Consider the following 19,142-nt stretch of genomic DNA (forward strand, 5'->3'; position numbering starts at 1 on the left):
TTCGACATCATAGTATAATTATGTCAATTTTTTGGACATTTTTGACATCATAGTATATAGTATGTCATTTTTCGGACATTTTCGACGTCATAGTATAGTAAAAAAATATTAACCCCATTTTCCAAATACCCTCACTTTGCTGATGGTTAAGACTTTTTTTTGTCTGCTGGGAGGATTTGGTTTTAATCTCCCCTCTCTCCATCTGTCAAGACATCACCAAATCTTACCATGTTGTTTGATAAACTGGGCCGCCTTTGGGAGAGGAGGAGGGAATTTTGGTGCTTGTACCAATGCCTGACTTTTGCTTTTGGGAATAGCTAGTACTTTTCAACCACAACAACTAAAAATGAAATCCTAAAGGAGATGTTCAAAGTGGCAATCAATATTTGGAGGTAGAGTGCTAAAAGGGAATGATGTTGTATCTCTTGGTTAAAAAGTTTTGTTTTTACCAGTTTGTACCACAGGTAACTTTGTAGACTATATTTTTTTATAAATATTTTATTATCGTCTCAAAAGCAACATTGGGATTTGCTTGAAATATGATCCAGAGGGGCTTTACAATGTCTTCTGCGTCAAAAACAACACGCTGAAAACAAGACAAACGCTGAGCTGAAGTTTGTTGTTTGGTAGAAGACTAACATGGGAACAAGGTCAAACTAAGGTAAACCAGGTCAAAGAAAATAAAAACTTTGAATGTTTTGGAAAGAATCTTTAGCCTAGCACTGCTTTAGTAATGCTAAGGTTTTTCTTTTGAATTTTTATTTCGTTAATATTAATGTTTTTGAAGGCCAATGAAACCTTTATCACCTAAAATGTGCTAATTATCTAGCTCCCACATGTCCACAATGCAACATTTCAGTAAAGGCGACCATTTTGTTTCATAAAACAGTAGGCGATGTACACAACCTCCCCATCTGTACTGCATCAGCACAACACTAATGGCAGCTTTGATCGAATACTCCAGCAACATTATTTGAGAGGGGAAAGAACAGCCAGAAGAGACAGAAGAGTCAGGCAGCTGACTCTTCTGTTCTTTTTTAGGCATCAAGAGGTTTCTGGATATATAATTCTGTCTGTGCTCCTTGCTGAGTTTCCTCACTTGTGTCGGCCATTGTCATCTGCTATTCTGATCACAAACAGAAAAACAAAGCAGCAATCACAGTGCTGCCTGATGAGGCCTGTCTTTGGAGGATCCACCAGAATTGTGTTCGCATCTAAAAAATCTGCAGGAAATAAAGATTCTCCTGTTGTTTTTGTCTGTGCAGTACATCTTTCTATAAAGATGCAAATGAGCTCTGGTCTCTAGTCAAGGCTCAGTAAACAAATGAAGAGGCTCAGAGCGAAAGGAATGGCAGGAAAGATTTAATAATAATGATAAACACAGGGTAAAACCAGTGCAAACTGAGATCCCCCTTGTTCCCAAATCTGGTGGTTTCTAATCAGCCTAATCAGAAGGAGTCAGTGTATGTTTGTGTGAGCAAACAAAGCCAAGGAAATGAGGGCTTTGACAAGAAGAGATGGCAGGTCTTACTTTGCTTTACATAAATCCATAACATATTTGCAACAAGATGCATAAATACAGTATCTTGCAAAAGTATTAATTCTCCTTGAACTCCAGTGTATTTTATTAGGATATTATCTGATAGATCAATGCAATTTGGTTTATAGTTGTTAAGCAGAAAAAGAAGCCTAAAGCCATGTATATGTGGAGTAGGTCATTTTAACATGTGGCTTTGCACTTAACCAGTCCTTAAGGCCTTGTGTTTTCAGTGTTTTTTTTAATACCAGTTTCTGTTTTAACACAAAAAGAGTTAAATTTGGTCTTAGTTCCTAGATCACCCACCACCACATGTCTGCTGTGTCCCCTAAATGGCTTATGGTGAAACTGAAACAAGACTTGACATGACTTTCTTTCAATAATGTCTTTCTTTTTGCCCCTCTCATATCCAGACAAGATTTACAAAAGTAAGCCTGGTCTAATTCACAGATTCCTCTATCCAAGCTGTGGTTCTTCATTACTGAGTTGCCATGGGCTTCTTAACTTCTCTCTCCTTGCCCACCCAGTCCATTTGGGTGGATGGGTATTTCTTGGTAGGTTTGGCTGTAGTCTCAATTTGGTAATAGACTGAACAGTGCTCTGTAAGATATTAAAGTTTAGGAGACTGGTTAATAACTCAAACCTGCCTTAAACCTGTCCACCTCCCTGATGTGTTTGGTGAGTTACTTGGTCTCTATGATGCTGAGTATTCTCGTATTATTCTTTACCAAACCTCTAGAGCTTTCATAGAACACGTTGGACTATTTTTTTAGGATTATTGATGTAACGAGGATTCAATACACATCAATATCACACTTTTGCACTTTGTTACAAACATATTCCAAATGTACATAAAATGGTACATCACAGAAAATCCATTGAAATCCATGAAATTTGAGATTATTTGGGTATGTAAGGTGACAGGTTGAAAGGTTGAAATACTTTTGAAAGGCACTGTATTTATATTTATATATTTTTTAAAAGCATCACAAACAGTCTTATTTGGTGTCCTTAGGAATAAACGACAATGGTATTGTGAGGAAATTAGTAGCTAGTAGCACAATGGAATTAAAGACAATACTCAGGAGAACAATGCTATTGGCCAATTTATCTCAACGCACGGCTGCCACAAATCCCATTAACCTTTTTAGTCACTGTGATCAGTCTGTATATGTCTATGAGTGAGAGTTGGAGATGTTTAGCTTGGCACTACATGTTGACCAGTTATCTTCTGAAACATAAAGAAAATAACTGGTATTTCAAAAAAAATCTAAAATAAAGCCAGCTTTCAATAAATAGTTGCTGTCACTAAAGAACAAAAGACTAAGATCCTAATTACATTCACAAATTAAAATCCTACAGGCACGTGTGCTCTGAGAGCATTAATGGATTCCTGATTAAAAAAACTTTCCTCCAATCTTGGTCAACATGTTGGATATATTCTTTGAGTATAGGATGATGGAAAAAGAATTCATTCATATGTTCTCTAGCGAGCTTGCTCAAATGCAGACAAATAGACCCTAGAGAGAGTGGCCCAAATTCCTCATTCCCTTTAACAACAACACAATAAGAGAACCATGTCTCCTTCCCAAGAGGGTCCATCAAGTTTTTTTTTTTTTCCAAGAGTGTCATAAAAAGGATGAACCAGTTTTTCCACTTAGCTGTCTCACAGACAGAATCCCCACGGTATGCACTCAGCCCATCTTTGATTTGAGATTGAAAAAAATACATTTGGCAATATCAAGCCATGAAAAGCACAATCTATCCTGATGAGACAATCTGTAGGTATTAGTAGGTCAATACCCACAGAATGCCTGCTACAAGAACATAGCACTTCAGTATCATTCCATCCCTGTTAATTAACAAATAGCATCCACTTAAAACAGCTGATTATGTGAGATACTAAAAGGTCTTTTTCACATTGTCAGAAACATCTATTTATAATGAGAGAAGGCAGATTTTAAAGAAAGAAATAATTGCCTCTAATGATTTAGTGATCAATCATCTGGCTCAACCAGTGATAGAAGTTTACCGTAATTTCCGTACTATTGAGCCTAAATGAATATAAGCTGCACTCACTAACTTTGAAAAGAAAAAAAAAAGTATATATACAAGCCTCACTTGTCTATAAGTTGTAGGTTCTAAAATGAGACATTTACACAAAAAGGTTTTAATGTTTATTGAAATGCTTATATTTTTTCCCCTCAACAGTTCCTGTAGCTCAGCCACTTCAAAAACATAAAGTAACCTCCCAAGAAACGCTATTGATTGTTATCTTCATCTTCCTCCTGCGCTAAAACCACTAAAGTGTTGGAATTCAACAGCCTGACACACACTTCCTCAGAATCTCTTTTGTTGTCGCTCTCAGTGTCACTTTCATCTCACTCTTACGCTTGTGCTGTCCTCTTCATCACAGAACAGTCAAGCCTTTCTAAAGCTGTTAGTAAAAATCAATATATTTGCTTGTGAATAAAAGTATCAGCTTAGAGTCTGGAAATTGTGAAAGATTGATTGAAAGTTTTGGTCTGGTAACAGACCATTTTTAGATATTAGAACCATTATAACCAAGATATCAACATTCAAAGAATAAAAGGGAAATACTATATTTCTGTTTGTACTTCTCAGAAAGAGTTTCTAAAAGTCAGTAAACCTACGATTCTTACCTAGGTCCATATCTGAGGCCTTTAGGCGGTGTGAATATGGGACGTTCTTGTAGATGGCATCCAGAATTTTCTCCTTCACCTGACTTATTGTATCACAGTTTAGGACTTTCACTTGGATCTCTGGACTTTTCTCATTCTCTGGATGTATGCAGTTGACCACCTGGAGCAGAAACATGAATGAAATTGACACATTGTAAGAAATATATGCAGAGCCACCAATTCTAAATCCCAAAAGACAAACAAAAGGAAAATAAACAAAACCAAAAACCTGTGATACTTGAGCTGATAGCCACTAGTCACAGTAGAGATGACTAAAACAGAGATTTAGCTAATGACTAAGAGGATGCAGAAGGGAAAATCTTAGTTGTTTCTCAGCTTGTGTGCAGTCATAAATGCATTGAAACCCAGCTTTTTCTTGACAGCTCTTGCCACTAGTGAGGTCACCACTCTAGTGCCCCCTGCGCATGTCAAGCGTGAAAACAACAACTTCTGTGTCCCTTTGCACATCTCACGACCGACCACCCATGACCACCCTATTCACTCTTCCTGTCCCTGAAAGAATATTAAGCATCTCCCTTTAGCCCCAGTACTCCAGGGCAGGTGAATCCCTTACCAGTGTCTTGTAGTCAATCTGTTGTCTGATGAGCTTGTCTTCGCTGAGCGAGTAGCGAGCCTCTCCTGTGATCGAGTCAATGGGGCCTTTCTCCATCTGCTGCTTGATGGCACAGAAGAGGGAAAAGAGGGGCTCGCCTGCACACTCCTGCAACAACATTTGAACAAATAAGTTTCACAGAAGTGGTATAGCTCAGAAAGCTACTTATGGGCTCATTTTTCCTGGAACAAAATTTTAACTAAATATTTAGAACAATGGAGTAACTTTTTGTTAATGTTTCTAGTCCTTCTTTTCTCCAGTATTAAGTAAAACACAGAGATTCCCCAATATTAGACTTAAAACAGAAATGTTCACAAAGGAGACTCTTGTTGCAAACAATCATTTGAATCAACAAGATGCTGTTCCTCAGTCAGAAGTGGTTGTGCATTCATGAACCTTATTCTTTTCTCATTGCCATAAAATAAACAAACAGTGGTTCACATCCAGCAAGAGCACAGAAATTATACAGCCGGAAGTAGATTGATTTTTTTATATATACTTTATATACGAAAGCATATGAATGTGTTAGCATGGCTTGAGCTATTTTCCAAAAAATTATCAGTTTCTAGACTTGCTCCCCCTGACACTCCTATTAATATAAAGAGAACTAATTGAAAATGCACACCACATTTATTAGATATTTATCTGTAAAGAAACAAGAAAATCAGGGCTCATTTTCCTTCTACTTCCAAATGATACTTTGTGATAGTCTAGCAGACGAAGACCCAATATGTTGATTTTTTTTACTGCAATGTCATAAAATCCCAGGGATACAAAAAGTTACTTTGCAAAAACTAAAAAAATAAATGAATAAAAAAGTATTTGACAGAACTGTGTGCTGCATACATTTGTTGAAGTTGAGGATAAAAAAAAGTTACTGCACCTTTAGAAATTTGTAGAGAAGGAACGTAAACCAGTTGGTCAGCATTTTCTCTGCAACAGACTCCGTCCTGCAAATAAACCAAAGTACATGCTCAGGATTTGATCCCAGCACTAACATCATAAATATTCAACATTAGTGTCAAATTTTCTTCAAATAAAAATGGCGGCAGCTGCTAATGAATAGGCTTTCTCTGGACAAATGTATCTGTAAAAACATGAACTGGGAGAGTATTTGCACACACTATACGATGGCCTTTCAGACAATCTTTCGGCTGCCTTTTATGCTCAGGCACGCCAAGGGCAGCTCGTGTACAAGCGGCGGGGATTTTAATATGAGGCGAAGCAATTAAAAGCCTTTATTTGATCCCGGTGGATTGATGTTGTTAGGGGCCGCAGTGGCTCTGTAATAACACTGGCCTCATTATCAGGCGCTCCCTCGCCTATTCACTGGACTAACACTCGATCCGGGCACAATAGAAAGTGAATGAATACATCTGCCTCTCCTTCTCCGCCTGGCATCTATGCTCCACTGGTGTGGCAAAAGTAATGTGTGTGTGTGTGTGTGTGCACGTGCATTGACCTGGGCCAACAGTGTGATTGATCTCGTGTGAATGACTAATATGCATGCATAATAACAACAGCGGTGGTGGCAGGAGGCGAAAAGGAGAGGGTAGGATCGGATATCCTTTGACAGCAACCCTCGTGGTTAGCAGCGGGAGTATGTGGGCAATAATAAACACACACCCCTGCCCCTGCTTTAAATGAGAGACTACCGTACACATCAATATTTCAGGATTAGTGTCCATTGTGCCCATTTGTGTGTTCAGTTTTTGTCCTTAGTGAGTCGGCTGCCACCTGCAGCCCTCCCTCCCTTCACCATTCAGTCTGCCTCGTAAAAAAAAAAGGCCTCCACGCTGCAGCACGAGGGGGGAGCGTGATGTGCCAGTGGGGTAGTCTGGTACCCCCCGCCAGTGCTGGCACAACACCTGGAGGGGATTAACTTCCTGTTTCTCACTGTGCCTCCACTTTTATTCAGCCCGTCCCGCCCTTTCCTCCATCCACAGATCCAAGGGTCAACAAGGTCACTTTTCATCTTTTCTTTCATGTGTCCTTGCTGACTTCCTCCCTCCCTCATTTCCATTTGGCTGCCCTATTCTGGATCATGTAATCGTGCACACTTCCAAATCCTCTCCATTTTCACAATTGTAGCCCGTCTGGGATGAAAGAGGCATGGGAAAAAAAAAAAAGAGGAGGTGCATAGGGAAGGAAGGAAGGAAGGAAGGAGCAGTAAAAGGGCAAAAGAAGAGAATGAAGAACAAATAGCTTGGCTGAGTCTCACCCCCACATTTCTTTTTCTTTAACTTCCTTTTACTTAGTCACTTCCAATGGACATTGTGTGTTTTCTGTTTTGCCTTTGTGCCCAGACAAGTGTGTGGCAGCTTGAAGGCTTGTGTGCAAAAAGCACAAATTAATCCCACTGCGTACGTATCCAAAAATTAGCCCCTGTGCTCACTACTCTTTATCACGGGTGTGTGTGTGTGTGTGTGTGTGTGCGAATGACAGCGGGTGCCAGCCCAGCAGTAATAAGAAGCCTTGGCACACACCCACCATTTAGCTTATGCTCATTCTCACTCAGCACTCTCTATTGGGAGCCGTGATAAAAATCAGCACTGTGATGGATCTTCTCAACATCTAACGTTTGTGTCTGGTATTACACCGTTTTAAGACAATCTTATCCCAACCTCTCCTCAGCTAATAATCCAAACACAGCAACCTATGTTTGGGTTAATCTTTTGAAATTTGCCGTGCCTTGTTGGCATGGCCAGGCGTTGCCCACTTGGCAGTCAATCAGACGGGCCAGTGGACGCTTGGAAGGATCTGGAACCCAGGAGACATGGGAGTATTTAGGTATCTCTGATTAAAGAGGGACAGTGGGGGATCAGACAGTAAAAATTTAAAAGATAGCACCCTTCCTCCTGTGTTGTGGTTTTATATTTTGTATAATACTGCATGTGTGCATAGTAGATTAGATGATTCAAGCAGGGAAGACATAACCAGGCTATTTCGGCATCTTATTTTACCATGGTTTTTTGTGGTAGAATAATACAAAATGATCTAAATTATTTTACTCTCACATAAAAAGTGTCAATTATTTTTGCTATTGCTAACATTACACCATATTGTTATCCGACGATTCAGGTATCCCTGGATATTCTGTGCTTCTCTTTTGTTTTTGCCCAACATTTGTTGTGCTGATGCAAATGACATGGCGTGTGTCATTGAATAAATAATATTAAATAATATTTTATACTAACCTAAAGCAAATGTGTATACGTACTGGATGTAAAAGAGAACATTTTAAATAGACATTTTCACTGGGTAGGGAAAAAAATAAAATAAAGATTTCTTTAGAGGAGACTGCCGTATATAAAAGAATTTTGAGAAAGATTTGTTGGTAAATATACTTTCAATTTAAATTTTTTAAATAATGTTTTCTTATTTCTAAGGGTCACAGATGGAACACTGCATGGATATGCAATTTGTTTATTTTTTGTTATTTTGAATTTGAGAATTTGAAATATAGAATTAACAATTATATTTATTGTTATTGTTAATTAGTAGGGTAGTCAGTCTGAATTCAGCTGCTTAACAGACATCTTGTTTATAGCTTGCCAAGTGACGTTTTGAAGCAGCAGTACTGTAATAAAAGTGATTGGTAGAGATAATTAGACCATGTATTTTCCAACAGGAAATATTGCCAAGCTGTTAGATTTTTCTTCCACACAAACTAGGAAAAACTGCAGCTCCCCTTTTTCAGCCAGCTGGCCCGCAGTGCCCAACGACAGATGGGGTAGAGATGCTGCTGTATCATGAGATGCTGCATAGAGTAGGAGATGACTGTCAATTTTCCTGCATCTCTTTAAAAGAACGCCAATCCCCAGGAACAGATCATCAATTTTTTTTTAAATAAAGTATTTAAAGCCTTGGTAGATCAGTGTATACCAGTGACCCACCAACCTAAAAATATTTAAATGAAGTTGAGAGAAGGTAATTAAAAGTTTAATTTCTGGATTGGTTTCAGTCGCATGCCAAACCAACTTTTTCCATTTCATACTTTGGCTTTGTGTGGGTGAAGAATGCAAGTCATCCAGTATGCCACAATGTTTTCACAGTGAGGAAATACTGCTATCCATCACTCTCTTGCTGATGCATGTGCTCAGTTATCTATTTATTTCTCACACTCAAAAATTAGGACTAAAATCATTTTCTATCAACCAACATTATCCATATGGACCTACAGCGAGGTCTGTCCACCTGCATGCTGATGGGGTCTCTGTGCTGGAGGGTAATGCTGTGATTAACACATAAGCATATTGGGTTCTCTTGACCATAATCAGAACTAATATTTTGATGCCTAAACTGCAGCCAAATAAAACTTAAGGCAGAGGGGGAGGGTGTTTAGCTCTGTGTGACAGGAAGAGCGAGAGAGATGGAGAGATGGAGCTTAGAAAGAAGTTAAAGGAGTAGAATGCAGGAAGCAATACGACAGATGGTTGTGGAAGGCTCTCGTTAGTTAGCTTGCCTGGTGGTTGTGCTTCAGCACAGGTTGAGATGGGACAGATGGAAGGATGTGAGCTTGTGTGTGGAGCGAGGAGAGAAGCGCATACACACACACGTTTCTTGGAAGAGGAGGTAGTTGGGAGCTGTGCTCACATCCCATGCCAGAGCTCGCGCACTTTAAGCATTGATTTAGCAATCAAGAAAACAGGGAAGGGGAGGAAAGGGCTGGGAATATAGATTGAGAGCACGAGTGTAGGACAGCGAAAGAGACATAAAGGTAGGTCCGACATTACACATGTGATGAGCTTAGACAGACAGGAAGAGAGCTGTGAAGAGCGAACAGAGACAGAAAGAAAAGGAAAGTAACACCGAAATGAGCAAATACAAAAAAGAGAGAAAGCAACAGGCATGGAACAAATTAAAGACAGATAAAAATAAGAGAAAGGGGGTGAGTTCTCCCTTGTTTAAGCTTTCAAGTTTGTGTGTATGCATCAAGGCTATTTTTATCTGCTAACCAAGGACACACCAGTCAGCACAGACTACAGGGTGGCATAGCTTGCCATATCAGATCTGAAATTCATGCTGGGTTGGTGAAGCAGAAGATTTAAGGAGGAATAATGGGATGCAACGATATGATCAGTGGCCATCGCCATCATATGTATGACAATTGGGAAATCAACCTGAGTGTGGATGTGATGTGAACATGTGTTTTCCCTTCTGTGCAGTCAGCATGCGCTGGCATTTTCCCCAGGTTTTTCTTCTCTCTGTTGTCATCAAGGAGGAGAAATGTGCTTTGCATTTTTATTCCGTGGTTGTTGATCGGTCTTAATTTCCATCCAATATGCAGAAATAGATTTGCAGAAATAGCACAACCATGGCTCTTGTGGCTCATGAAAAATAGCGATCAAAGGGCTGACTTCCTAGCTTGTCTCTATGCCTCGGCGTTCAACTTCCTTCACTTCAAACAAAGCTTGAAGTGTCTTTACTGTCCTTGACTGCCTCACTGAGTTCTTTATGGCATGCCTCCTGTTCCATTTATTGCCATCTGAAGTTGCTCTATTGCTTTGTGGCTACACCAATTGCTGAGGAACCAGACTGCAATTATAGTACTTCATTAAGTAATTAATACTCAAAAACTTTTCAAAGTTTTGATGTTTTGTTATAATCAAAAACATCAATATATTTTGATTTTATGTGATAAACCAACATGATTGTAAAGAGGAAGAAATTTGATAGATATTAAAGTTAGCCAGTCAGCCCATGTCTAACAGCTTTGAAGATCTACAAACTGAACATTTTGCCCACTTGTTTTTGCAGTATCTAACAGGAGAAGTTCAGTCCGATTGGATGGAGAATAACATTTTTAGGTCTTTCCACATCAGCTCTGACCAGATTCCTTGCCTTCTCAAGATAAGCATCCCCACAACATGATGCTGCCAGTGCCACACAAATCATTTGGCATGTACACCAAACTGTTCAGTTTTGGTCTCTTTTGGACAGAGTACCTACCTCCAGATGTCAGCTGTGTCTGTGTACATCACATCGTTTAGATTTTTATTTCTAGACATTTTTGAAAACCATGCAAAACAAGTGTGCAATATTCTGTGTTGGTTGATTGCATAAATTAAATGTATTAAAAGCAGTGAGTTCCTATTCACAATTAATTAAAACAAGCATTATTGCTACTGGTCTTAACAATAAAAAACATGTGGCTTTAGAGTTAAGTTTGCTCTATAAAAGTCAAAACTTGCAATGGAACAGTGAAAAAATAAATCAGTTTGCATGATGTTCATATGCTAATCTGTTAGAACTAGACGAGGCTATCACATTTAAGAAGGAATAAACAAAAAGACTTGATGGCTACAGTAAGAATGTGTTTTGATTAGTCACTGTTTGGTGCAAATCATATCTTGATTTCAAACCGTAAGTTTAAAGAGTAAACCAAAAATTGTGGAATAATCTTACAAAGCACTTTAATCAGGATTTCTACACAGGCCGCTACATCTCTCTGCATCACCTCTCAGAGTCTAAACATACTTCAACAAGAAGAACATGCCCACTGTCTCTTGGACAGCACAGTGAGCACGATTAATTTCAGCCCTGTCTGCCTTTTCCATGTTGCGTTTATGCATTTGTCTTTATTGGCAGAAAACATGAGTGTTTGCAGCCAGAGAGAGACTCTGAATTTGAATTGAAATGCGACGGACAACTTAATTTATCTCATGCCTGTCAAATCATTTGGGGGTGTCGAGGCTTGACTGACAACCTGTAAGCAAAAAAAGAAAAAAAAAAACATTTACTATGTGCTCAGACGTATGCATCCGCCCGCACAAACCCCATAAACAACAGCTATGAAGAAGCTGGTTTACTCACGTAACCGTAATCACCACATTTACCAAACACCGCAGGCAGGACGCATAATCACATACAGAGCTGTGTTCAAGTGCATGCCATTCAGGCTTTGACTACAAATCCAACAGAGGACTGTGATTGTGTCAGAGAGCCATTTATAATCTTTTTCCCCCCCTTATTTCATGAATGAGTTTTTCTTTCCTCATGAGCAATTTGAAATTGGATTCGCTACTAATTAATTATAATTATTTGGCTAATGATGTGCACAGCAATGCGCTCTGATGTTTCTGACTCTGAGCCAGTGATTCAAGGTCACAGGAGTTAATCCAAACATGTCACAGATAGGGAACACTGAGAAGCATATGTAGCCTTTGGTTCCTGAGAGCTAACATATCCACTGTAAACCTTTCATCTGCATCCCTTCCCACAAACAACAAAACAGCAGTGCCGCTCAGACGCTTATATAACCTCTTGTGGTGAAACTAATCTTTTGATTTATATTTAGACACACTGGGATGCTAAAAAAATAGCAGAAGGTTTGGGGTCAGAACTGACTTGTGTGTTGTCCATCTTGTCAACAAACCCAAGTTTCAGTTGAGGGAAGTAACTACAGAACATGATGGTGCAATCACCATGTTTTATTGCAGGTATGGTGACACTGGATGTTGTGCCAAACATACATGACGCATCAAATTGGGCTTGTCATAGTTTGCAAAAACCGCCTTCACTCTCCACTGTGAAGCAAATTTCACTCAACGGGACTGAGAAAAGAGCGGCTGTTGACAACTATCCTTGTGGAAAATCCAAACAAATACTAAAGGAAAAGACAAGACACACAATAACTAGAAATATGAGGGAAGAAGTCAGTGTGAGCCTTTTAAATCTGGTTTTGGTTTACTAAATAGTTTTTATACTAGGTTCTTTCATCAGTGTATTGTGAAGCAACTTGTGACCTTTACATGTTGAAAGACAAATAACATTTAACTTTTTTTAACTTTGAAGTGTGCTTTTTAACTAAGTACTGTAATTCCAATTTCATACAACTTTTCCCAACATTTTAAACAGCATGAAGAAGCAAGTGTCCAGGAGCGGTACCTGCTAGCTCTTGCTAATGATATGGAAAGCTAGTGGTGCTAAAATCTGTGGTTAGTGTGTTGGGTTTTGAGCCAGGTGAACATCATGATGTCTTTTCTTGATTAATAATGTAGGTATTTCAAACTATTCCAATGGACTCTACCAATTCTGTGATCAAATATCAACTGTGAAGTTGAGGGGATCGACAGGAGATAATTTCATCTAATAATAAAGGTTTTCTATGTATTTATTTGTTCTTGTATGTAAAGTTGTGGCCCAGTGTGGAAAATTAATTCAAGTTGTTGTACAATCACTTCCCTCCAGAAAAAAGAAAATTTCAAAGAAATAATTTCAAAGCTGCAAATTGCTATGAGGTTCGTGTTCATGATGAGTTCATTTAAACTTCTACAAATGAGGAACAGTGGAAAAATTAAGGCATTAAGCAAACAAAGTAAGTCATAAATGTCTCTTGTCAGCTGTGGGAATGAGGCCACCTGTGAAGAAGTGCTGCCTACAAAGTCCGCTCACTTAGAGAAGGCTAATTACCTGCGAAGCAGCAATTTGGGATGATTTTTGCTTTCAAGGTTGCGGTCTATCAGGTCAGACAGCAGGTGCTTCAGGACATCGGTGGCGTACTCCAGCTTGCTCTGCAGCACGGTCATGATCAGTGAGGCCACGTTGCCACGGTCCCTCATGGAGAAGCCACGCTGGGCCTCCAGAGTGCGAATAAAACACAGCAGGAATATTTTGTTGTTAATGAGCTGGCCAAAGAGCTTCAGCCCCTTCTCCACTTGCTCCTGGCGGTAACCTGGCACCTGGGAGAAAACAAGAGAAATGAAAAGCATTAGAAATTTCAAAAGCAGGCAAAATGTGCAGATTCAAACTGGCATATTCAAGATAATGATACATATACCTAATTAGTCACAGACTCATTTGAATTTATTATTAGCGCTCTGTCCTCCAAGTTAAACAAAGTTTTTTTTGTCTTTTTAAGAGGAATATAGCAACTTCATTTACATAATATTAAGGTCACTTACAGCTGCGTTTGTAAAACCTGAAACAAATGAAAGCCATGTTTTAAATAATCCTAACCAATGAATGAATGTACAATTTTCTTACATAATCATGCCTTAGCAATTAAATCCTTGGAAAGAACAATTGAAATAGGAAATAACTGACTGAAAAGGGGGAAAAAAAAAAAATCAGGAACCTAGGGAGATGAGGAGTTTAACATTTTCAAGCTTTTGTCAGGTTTCATCTGAAGGTTGAGAATAAAGTCTAAAAAACACCAGGCCTCAGTAGGGAGTGTTTATTATTTCGATGGCACCGTGTTCCATATTAATGCAAGTTGAAAGGCAGTGCAGAACTGTGAATTCTTCTCATCTGAGCCCACACCATCCCAGCACTGTTTATAGTTGTAACTTGCAACATGTGCGTCTTTCCCCCCCATTTCTTCATAAACAGCACCTTAGGAGATTATGTTTTTTATCTGTCAGTAGCACTCTGGGTAAGACGGCATTGCTTTGCAGCAAATGCAGCTGTCAGCCCACATATGTTCCGTCTTTCTACCTTTTCCTTGAGGTGGTTGTAATCTGCCGGGAGCTATTGTTCAGTTGAAAGTCTAATTTTATGCAGCTTGTCAGAATGTGTTTCTGTGTTTGGAAGTGTTGGAATATTAGTCGTTTGTGAGTGCAGGGTTTTCATTGTTTTTAAATTACTGTAAGGTTTTCTGCCTCCTTAATAGTCAAAACTCCTGCAATTAGTTTTTATACCATTACCAGTGTATGAATTATACACTTAAAAATTGCATTTTACAATAAATTACAACACTGCAAACCTAATTAATCTCTTAGATTAATGTAGAAAGGAAATGTTAGAAAAGAAACATTTAACTTTTCACACTACATGCAAGATGTTACCTCACCTCAACACATTATCTCCACTATATTGCTGCTTGCAGCATCATGCTGCACTGTTGCTATACTTCAAGACAGGGAATTTGCTTAGAGTAAAGTAATGTAAAGAGAATCTGTTGCAAAATTGATGTTAACAGACGTTTTCCATCCAGCATAACTATAGATGTGCAAAGCTAGAGATACCACTATATGGCTCCAACTTTAATTGCAGCAAAATGTGGTTGAGCAAAGTCCATTTCTAGAACTTTATTTATCAGCTATTTCATAAACTAGTTACCATTTTTCTTCTATGGATTTATATTGATCCATCATAAAATGCATTGTAGAAATGAAAAATCCAGGAGTATGACTATTTTAAAAAGGCAAAATAATTATTTGAGTACTATTTAATGTGCTAATTTTTAAATGTAAAAAACAACAATAACAAAGAGAAAACGTCAGAATATTTTAGTGCTAAGAATTTTCTATGGGTTAACTCAAGAAAAACTCCATAATCTTCCTTTATACAGCTCCCCATCAGCACTTGGCTTTAAATTATTCGGTGCATCAATAATAATTAGGTGGTCATCAACAGCCACACAGTTTTTCCATTATGCTCTTTTTCCACATAATACTCTTCATATAGTTTGATATTTATGCCAATTAAAACATAATTAATATGGCTTATTAGTGGGAAATTCTCATCAGGGATGTGATAGTTAACTCTGAAGCCAGTGAAATAGGGGCCCATCGTTATTTGTAATGGAACAAGATGACCTGTTCAATTATAGTTGTCAGTCAAAGTTACCAGTGAGGATAAATGACTTCATGTTTTTTTCATTTTTTCATTTCTCCTGATGATTGACTTTTAATTTGGTTTTATGGATAAGAAAAAAAAAACACCCAGTTACCATCTCATGTCATTTTTCATTATTAATGATTTCACAGTTTTGATTTGAAGTCTATCTTGTTTGCTTTGAAATACCTCTTCTGTCAGCTATCAGAGGGCTTTTGTTTACGAGATAGCAACAACAGCCAACATCTGCGTTAATTTCACCTACCGCGACCCACCTCACTGATAATTTGTTTGCTCATTTTGATCTCATTTCCAAAAGGGCTAATTGGATTACACTGCTGGTTGATGAAGACTGAAGAAAATGAGTCATATTTATTTATGTGCTATGTCAAGGAAACAAAGTGAAAAACTACTTTTCCCTTGAAAATGTACAGAAAAAACCTTGAAAAATTTTGCTTTACAAATTTAATAGCAAGCACATTTACTGAAAAGATGTCTTTAAAACTCATTACACAGCATCAGTGCTAGAATTTAAATCTAATCATCTCTTTTTAAAAGACACTTTACTCAAATATTCAAAGGTTATCCATTACCTCCAGATCTCTCAGTACAGGATGTTCCTCAATGCCTGGAAAAAGGACCCTCATGGTGTAAGTCCTGTAGTCTAGAAAGGGGATTCCTGCTCCATCTAGATCACTGGTGAGCTCATGAATGTCTGTTTGAAGCTCTGCAAAAGCTGGAAAATGACAAACTTTTTGTGTCAATGTACATATCTGTTGTATATTTGTTCAGCCAAGAAACTGTTACTATCTTGACACAAAACTTGTTTATTCAAAGCTTATAACATTGATGACAAGTCAAATGTCATAAAATAAGGGAATGTCGATTTATGTGAAGGTTTTACCTTCTTTGCACTCCAGTGCCACACGTGACTCAAGGTTGTCCATCTGCATTTGTAGTCTCTTCAGAGTCAGGTCACTTTCACGAGACTTGCGCTTGTAGGCGATCAGGACCACCACAATGAAAAAGATGAGCAATGCACCAGCTGCAGCGATGCCGATGATCGCCGTGCTGCTGAGTGGGCTGTCAGATGTGATGTGGACCACACCAGGGGAAAATTCGATACCGCCAACACGTGCCTTGTCACAGAAAAATATAAGAATGTGTTATAACAATTTTATTAAAAAAAAGTTCCTAGACATTTTCAAAATCAAACTTCTTTCACATTTTTCAGACAAAAATTTAAAGAGCTCATTCATAGCCAATAATAAACATATTCATACAAAATTTCACTTCACATTTATGGGAGATATTTTAACAGTGATCAAAGTTTAAAGTTGGAGCTAATGAATGGATCAAATCCTGGTTGGTTTGAAGGACGGATACACAAACTAAAGACTTTGCTGATAGACGGACGGACAAAGCATTAGTTGTTTGAATGGCTAATTGGGCAAACTAATGGTTGGTTGGTTAGTAAGATGAATAAATGGAAAAACAAATAGGTCCAATCACTGGATGGACAGAAGTATGAACAAACATATAGGTGGTTTGAGGGAGAAAGTGATGGTTAGTAGGATTGACAAACTGATGCTTCTCATTGTACAGAAGTAAGTTTGGACAATGATTGAGATGAACAGACGAGTAGATGTGTTAAATGTTTAGACATTGGAACATGTAGTTTTTTTTTTTCAATTGCTATCCAGACCTAACCAATAATATCCAGGCTGTATGGAGCCCCATCCATGCATAACTTTAGTTACCTTTTTAGTGGAATATAAAAACATCTCATACTGAATGCAAAACATATAAAAGATTTCACCAAATGTTTCCTGTAAGTTTAGACTTCTAACAAATAATATTTCAATTGATCAAACTGAAGTTCAAACTACAGAGAGAGTCATAGATGGAAGCGTCTACACACTCCTGTTTATTTTACTGTGATGTGTTTTTATCTTCCTGCGATGCAGGGTTCAGGTGGTAATATCAGGAAATGCTTTGCTCAAAGTGGTCTCTCTTAAAGCCACAAATGGAATCTTTATTGAGTTTGCTTTGGCTGTAATTCTTCTTATTGAAGGGTTATTTGTTTGTCTTTCGTCTGCTTGTGGGTACCAACAGGAACCACGTGGCTGATTGGATTAGAACCACGCTCAGTATGAGAGCAGACAAATGGAAAGATGGCAAAACAGAGAATGTCTGTCTCTAAATCTTTCAATTGATTTCTAAGACTGTTTTCCTTTCCAGCAGAGTCTAGACATTAGTTTATGCTACATTACCACTTACCAGGACTTTGTGGCGACCAGTCAGGTTGGGTGACTCACAAAGAAGCTGGTTCTCTGACACTGTTAACATGCAGGGTTTGTCTCCAATCAGGACTGTGTAGTTCAACTTTCCATTCCCACTATTAGTTGGCGGAAGAAAGTTTCGTCCCTGCAAAGACAATTCATGCGTTATTTTCAAGTGTTCAGTTATAAAAAATAACAATGCAGCCAATTGTCAAACCTAGTAATTTTGTTCAGATTACATATAGTTTGAAATACAGGATGTTAAGTTTATTTTAATATTTTAAAAGTGAATTTTGCTCCAGGTGTCCTGACTAGTTCAGACACAAACCACTCACAACACACCAATATTGTTATAAACAGGTTTGACAAAAATGCTGTGAGCTCAATTTGTCATACAGAACATATTCACTAAATCAAAGTTTACAAGAAAAAGTGTATTGAAGATGTTGATCGACTTACTTTTAGTATGATTGGTGACCCAGGCTTAAGCTCTTGGACACCAGAGGGACTAAGTGGCTCAAATTCAGGGTTGGGGTAGTAGATAAAGTTGGTGTTGTTGAGGGCCATCAGTGACTGCACATCGTCCATTTTAAAGCCAAACTCATCGGGTTTTTCTGGTACTTGCTGCCTGGCCAGGCTTATGGACAGTTCTGGGACCTGACACTGCATAGTTGTGGAACTCAGCACCTGACACATCTTGAGGACACAAAGTTGGAGAAAAATGTAAGTTTGCAGGTATATACATGTTCTTGACCCAACAACTACAAGTCTTAAAAATAATTTCCTTTTGTTTTGCTTACTTCTCACACAATCCTCTTTCCCTGTCAATTTGGTTTAGTTTCAGTTAGTTTGTGAAAAATCTCTCTGTAAAATGGGCTGCTTCAATAATCTTCCCTGATTCCTTCTACATAAACATGTGTGCCTCAGTATGGCCATATTTCTTGAATAAATAGTTAACAATCCTGCTTCAAACGTCAGCATATGCTTGGCTTTTTTTTTTTTTTTTAGGAAAAACTAAAACATCGCATATCAAATATACCACGATAAGACATTGTTTTACTTCAATGTATTTAAATATAATTACATTTGTAACACCTTACTGCTAATATACTAACAGAAATTGAGGTATTAATTTTTAAAGATACCAGACCCAAAATATTGAAATGATTAAAATACACTTAATTTTTTTTAACTGATGATCAATCCAGCTTTAAAAATACTAAAGTCTTGAAAACATAATATGCTTAGGACATTTAGTTTGTTTAATTTGGTACATATCTGAATACCACAAACATTAGGTGGTTTAATTTACATATTGTGTTGACAGTTTATCTTAAAGACAGAAATATGAAATTTGCCACTATTCATTCCTTTTAATTCATTTATTATTTCTTGAATTGCTCAGTTGAACATGATAAACACTCTTTCCAACTTCAGGTGTTCAATTC

General features: G+C 38.0%; 1 protein-coding gene across 1 annotated transcript in view; it reads right to left on the reverse strand.

Moving 5' to 3' along the window:
• Positions 1–19,142, reverse strand: part of plxna4 (plexin A4) — a 222,602-nt gene that overhangs the window by 21,789 nt on the left and 181,671 nt on the right. Inside the window, exons 18-25 of the mRNA XM_032590154.1 lie at positions 18,154–18,390; positions 17,693–17,839; positions 16,317–16,551; positions 16,006–16,148; positions 13,268–13,536; positions 5,736–5,802; positions 4,814–4,960; positions 4,175–4,360 (exon numbers count right to left, since the gene is read on the reverse strand). Of these exons, the coding sequence (XP_032446045.1) occupies positions 4,175–4,360; positions 4,814–4,960; positions 5,736–5,802; positions 13,268–13,536; positions 16,006–16,148; positions 16,317–16,551; positions 17,693–17,839; positions 18,154–18,390 (1,431 nt within the window). The remainder of the gene's footprint in view (positions 1–4,174; positions 4,361–4,813; positions 4,961–5,735; positions 5,803–13,267; positions 13,537–16,005; positions 16,149–16,316; positions 16,552–17,692; positions 17,840–18,153; positions 18,391–19,142) is intronic.

This window comes from Xiphophorus hellerii, chromosome 17, assembly GCF_003331165.1.
Source record: "Xiphophorus hellerii strain 12219 chromosome 17, Xiphophorus_hellerii-4.1, whole genome shotgun sequence".
NCBI classification, from domain to species: domain Eukaryota; kingdom Metazoa; phylum Chordata; class Actinopteri; order Cyprinodontiformes; family Poeciliidae; genus Xiphophorus; species Xiphophorus hellerii.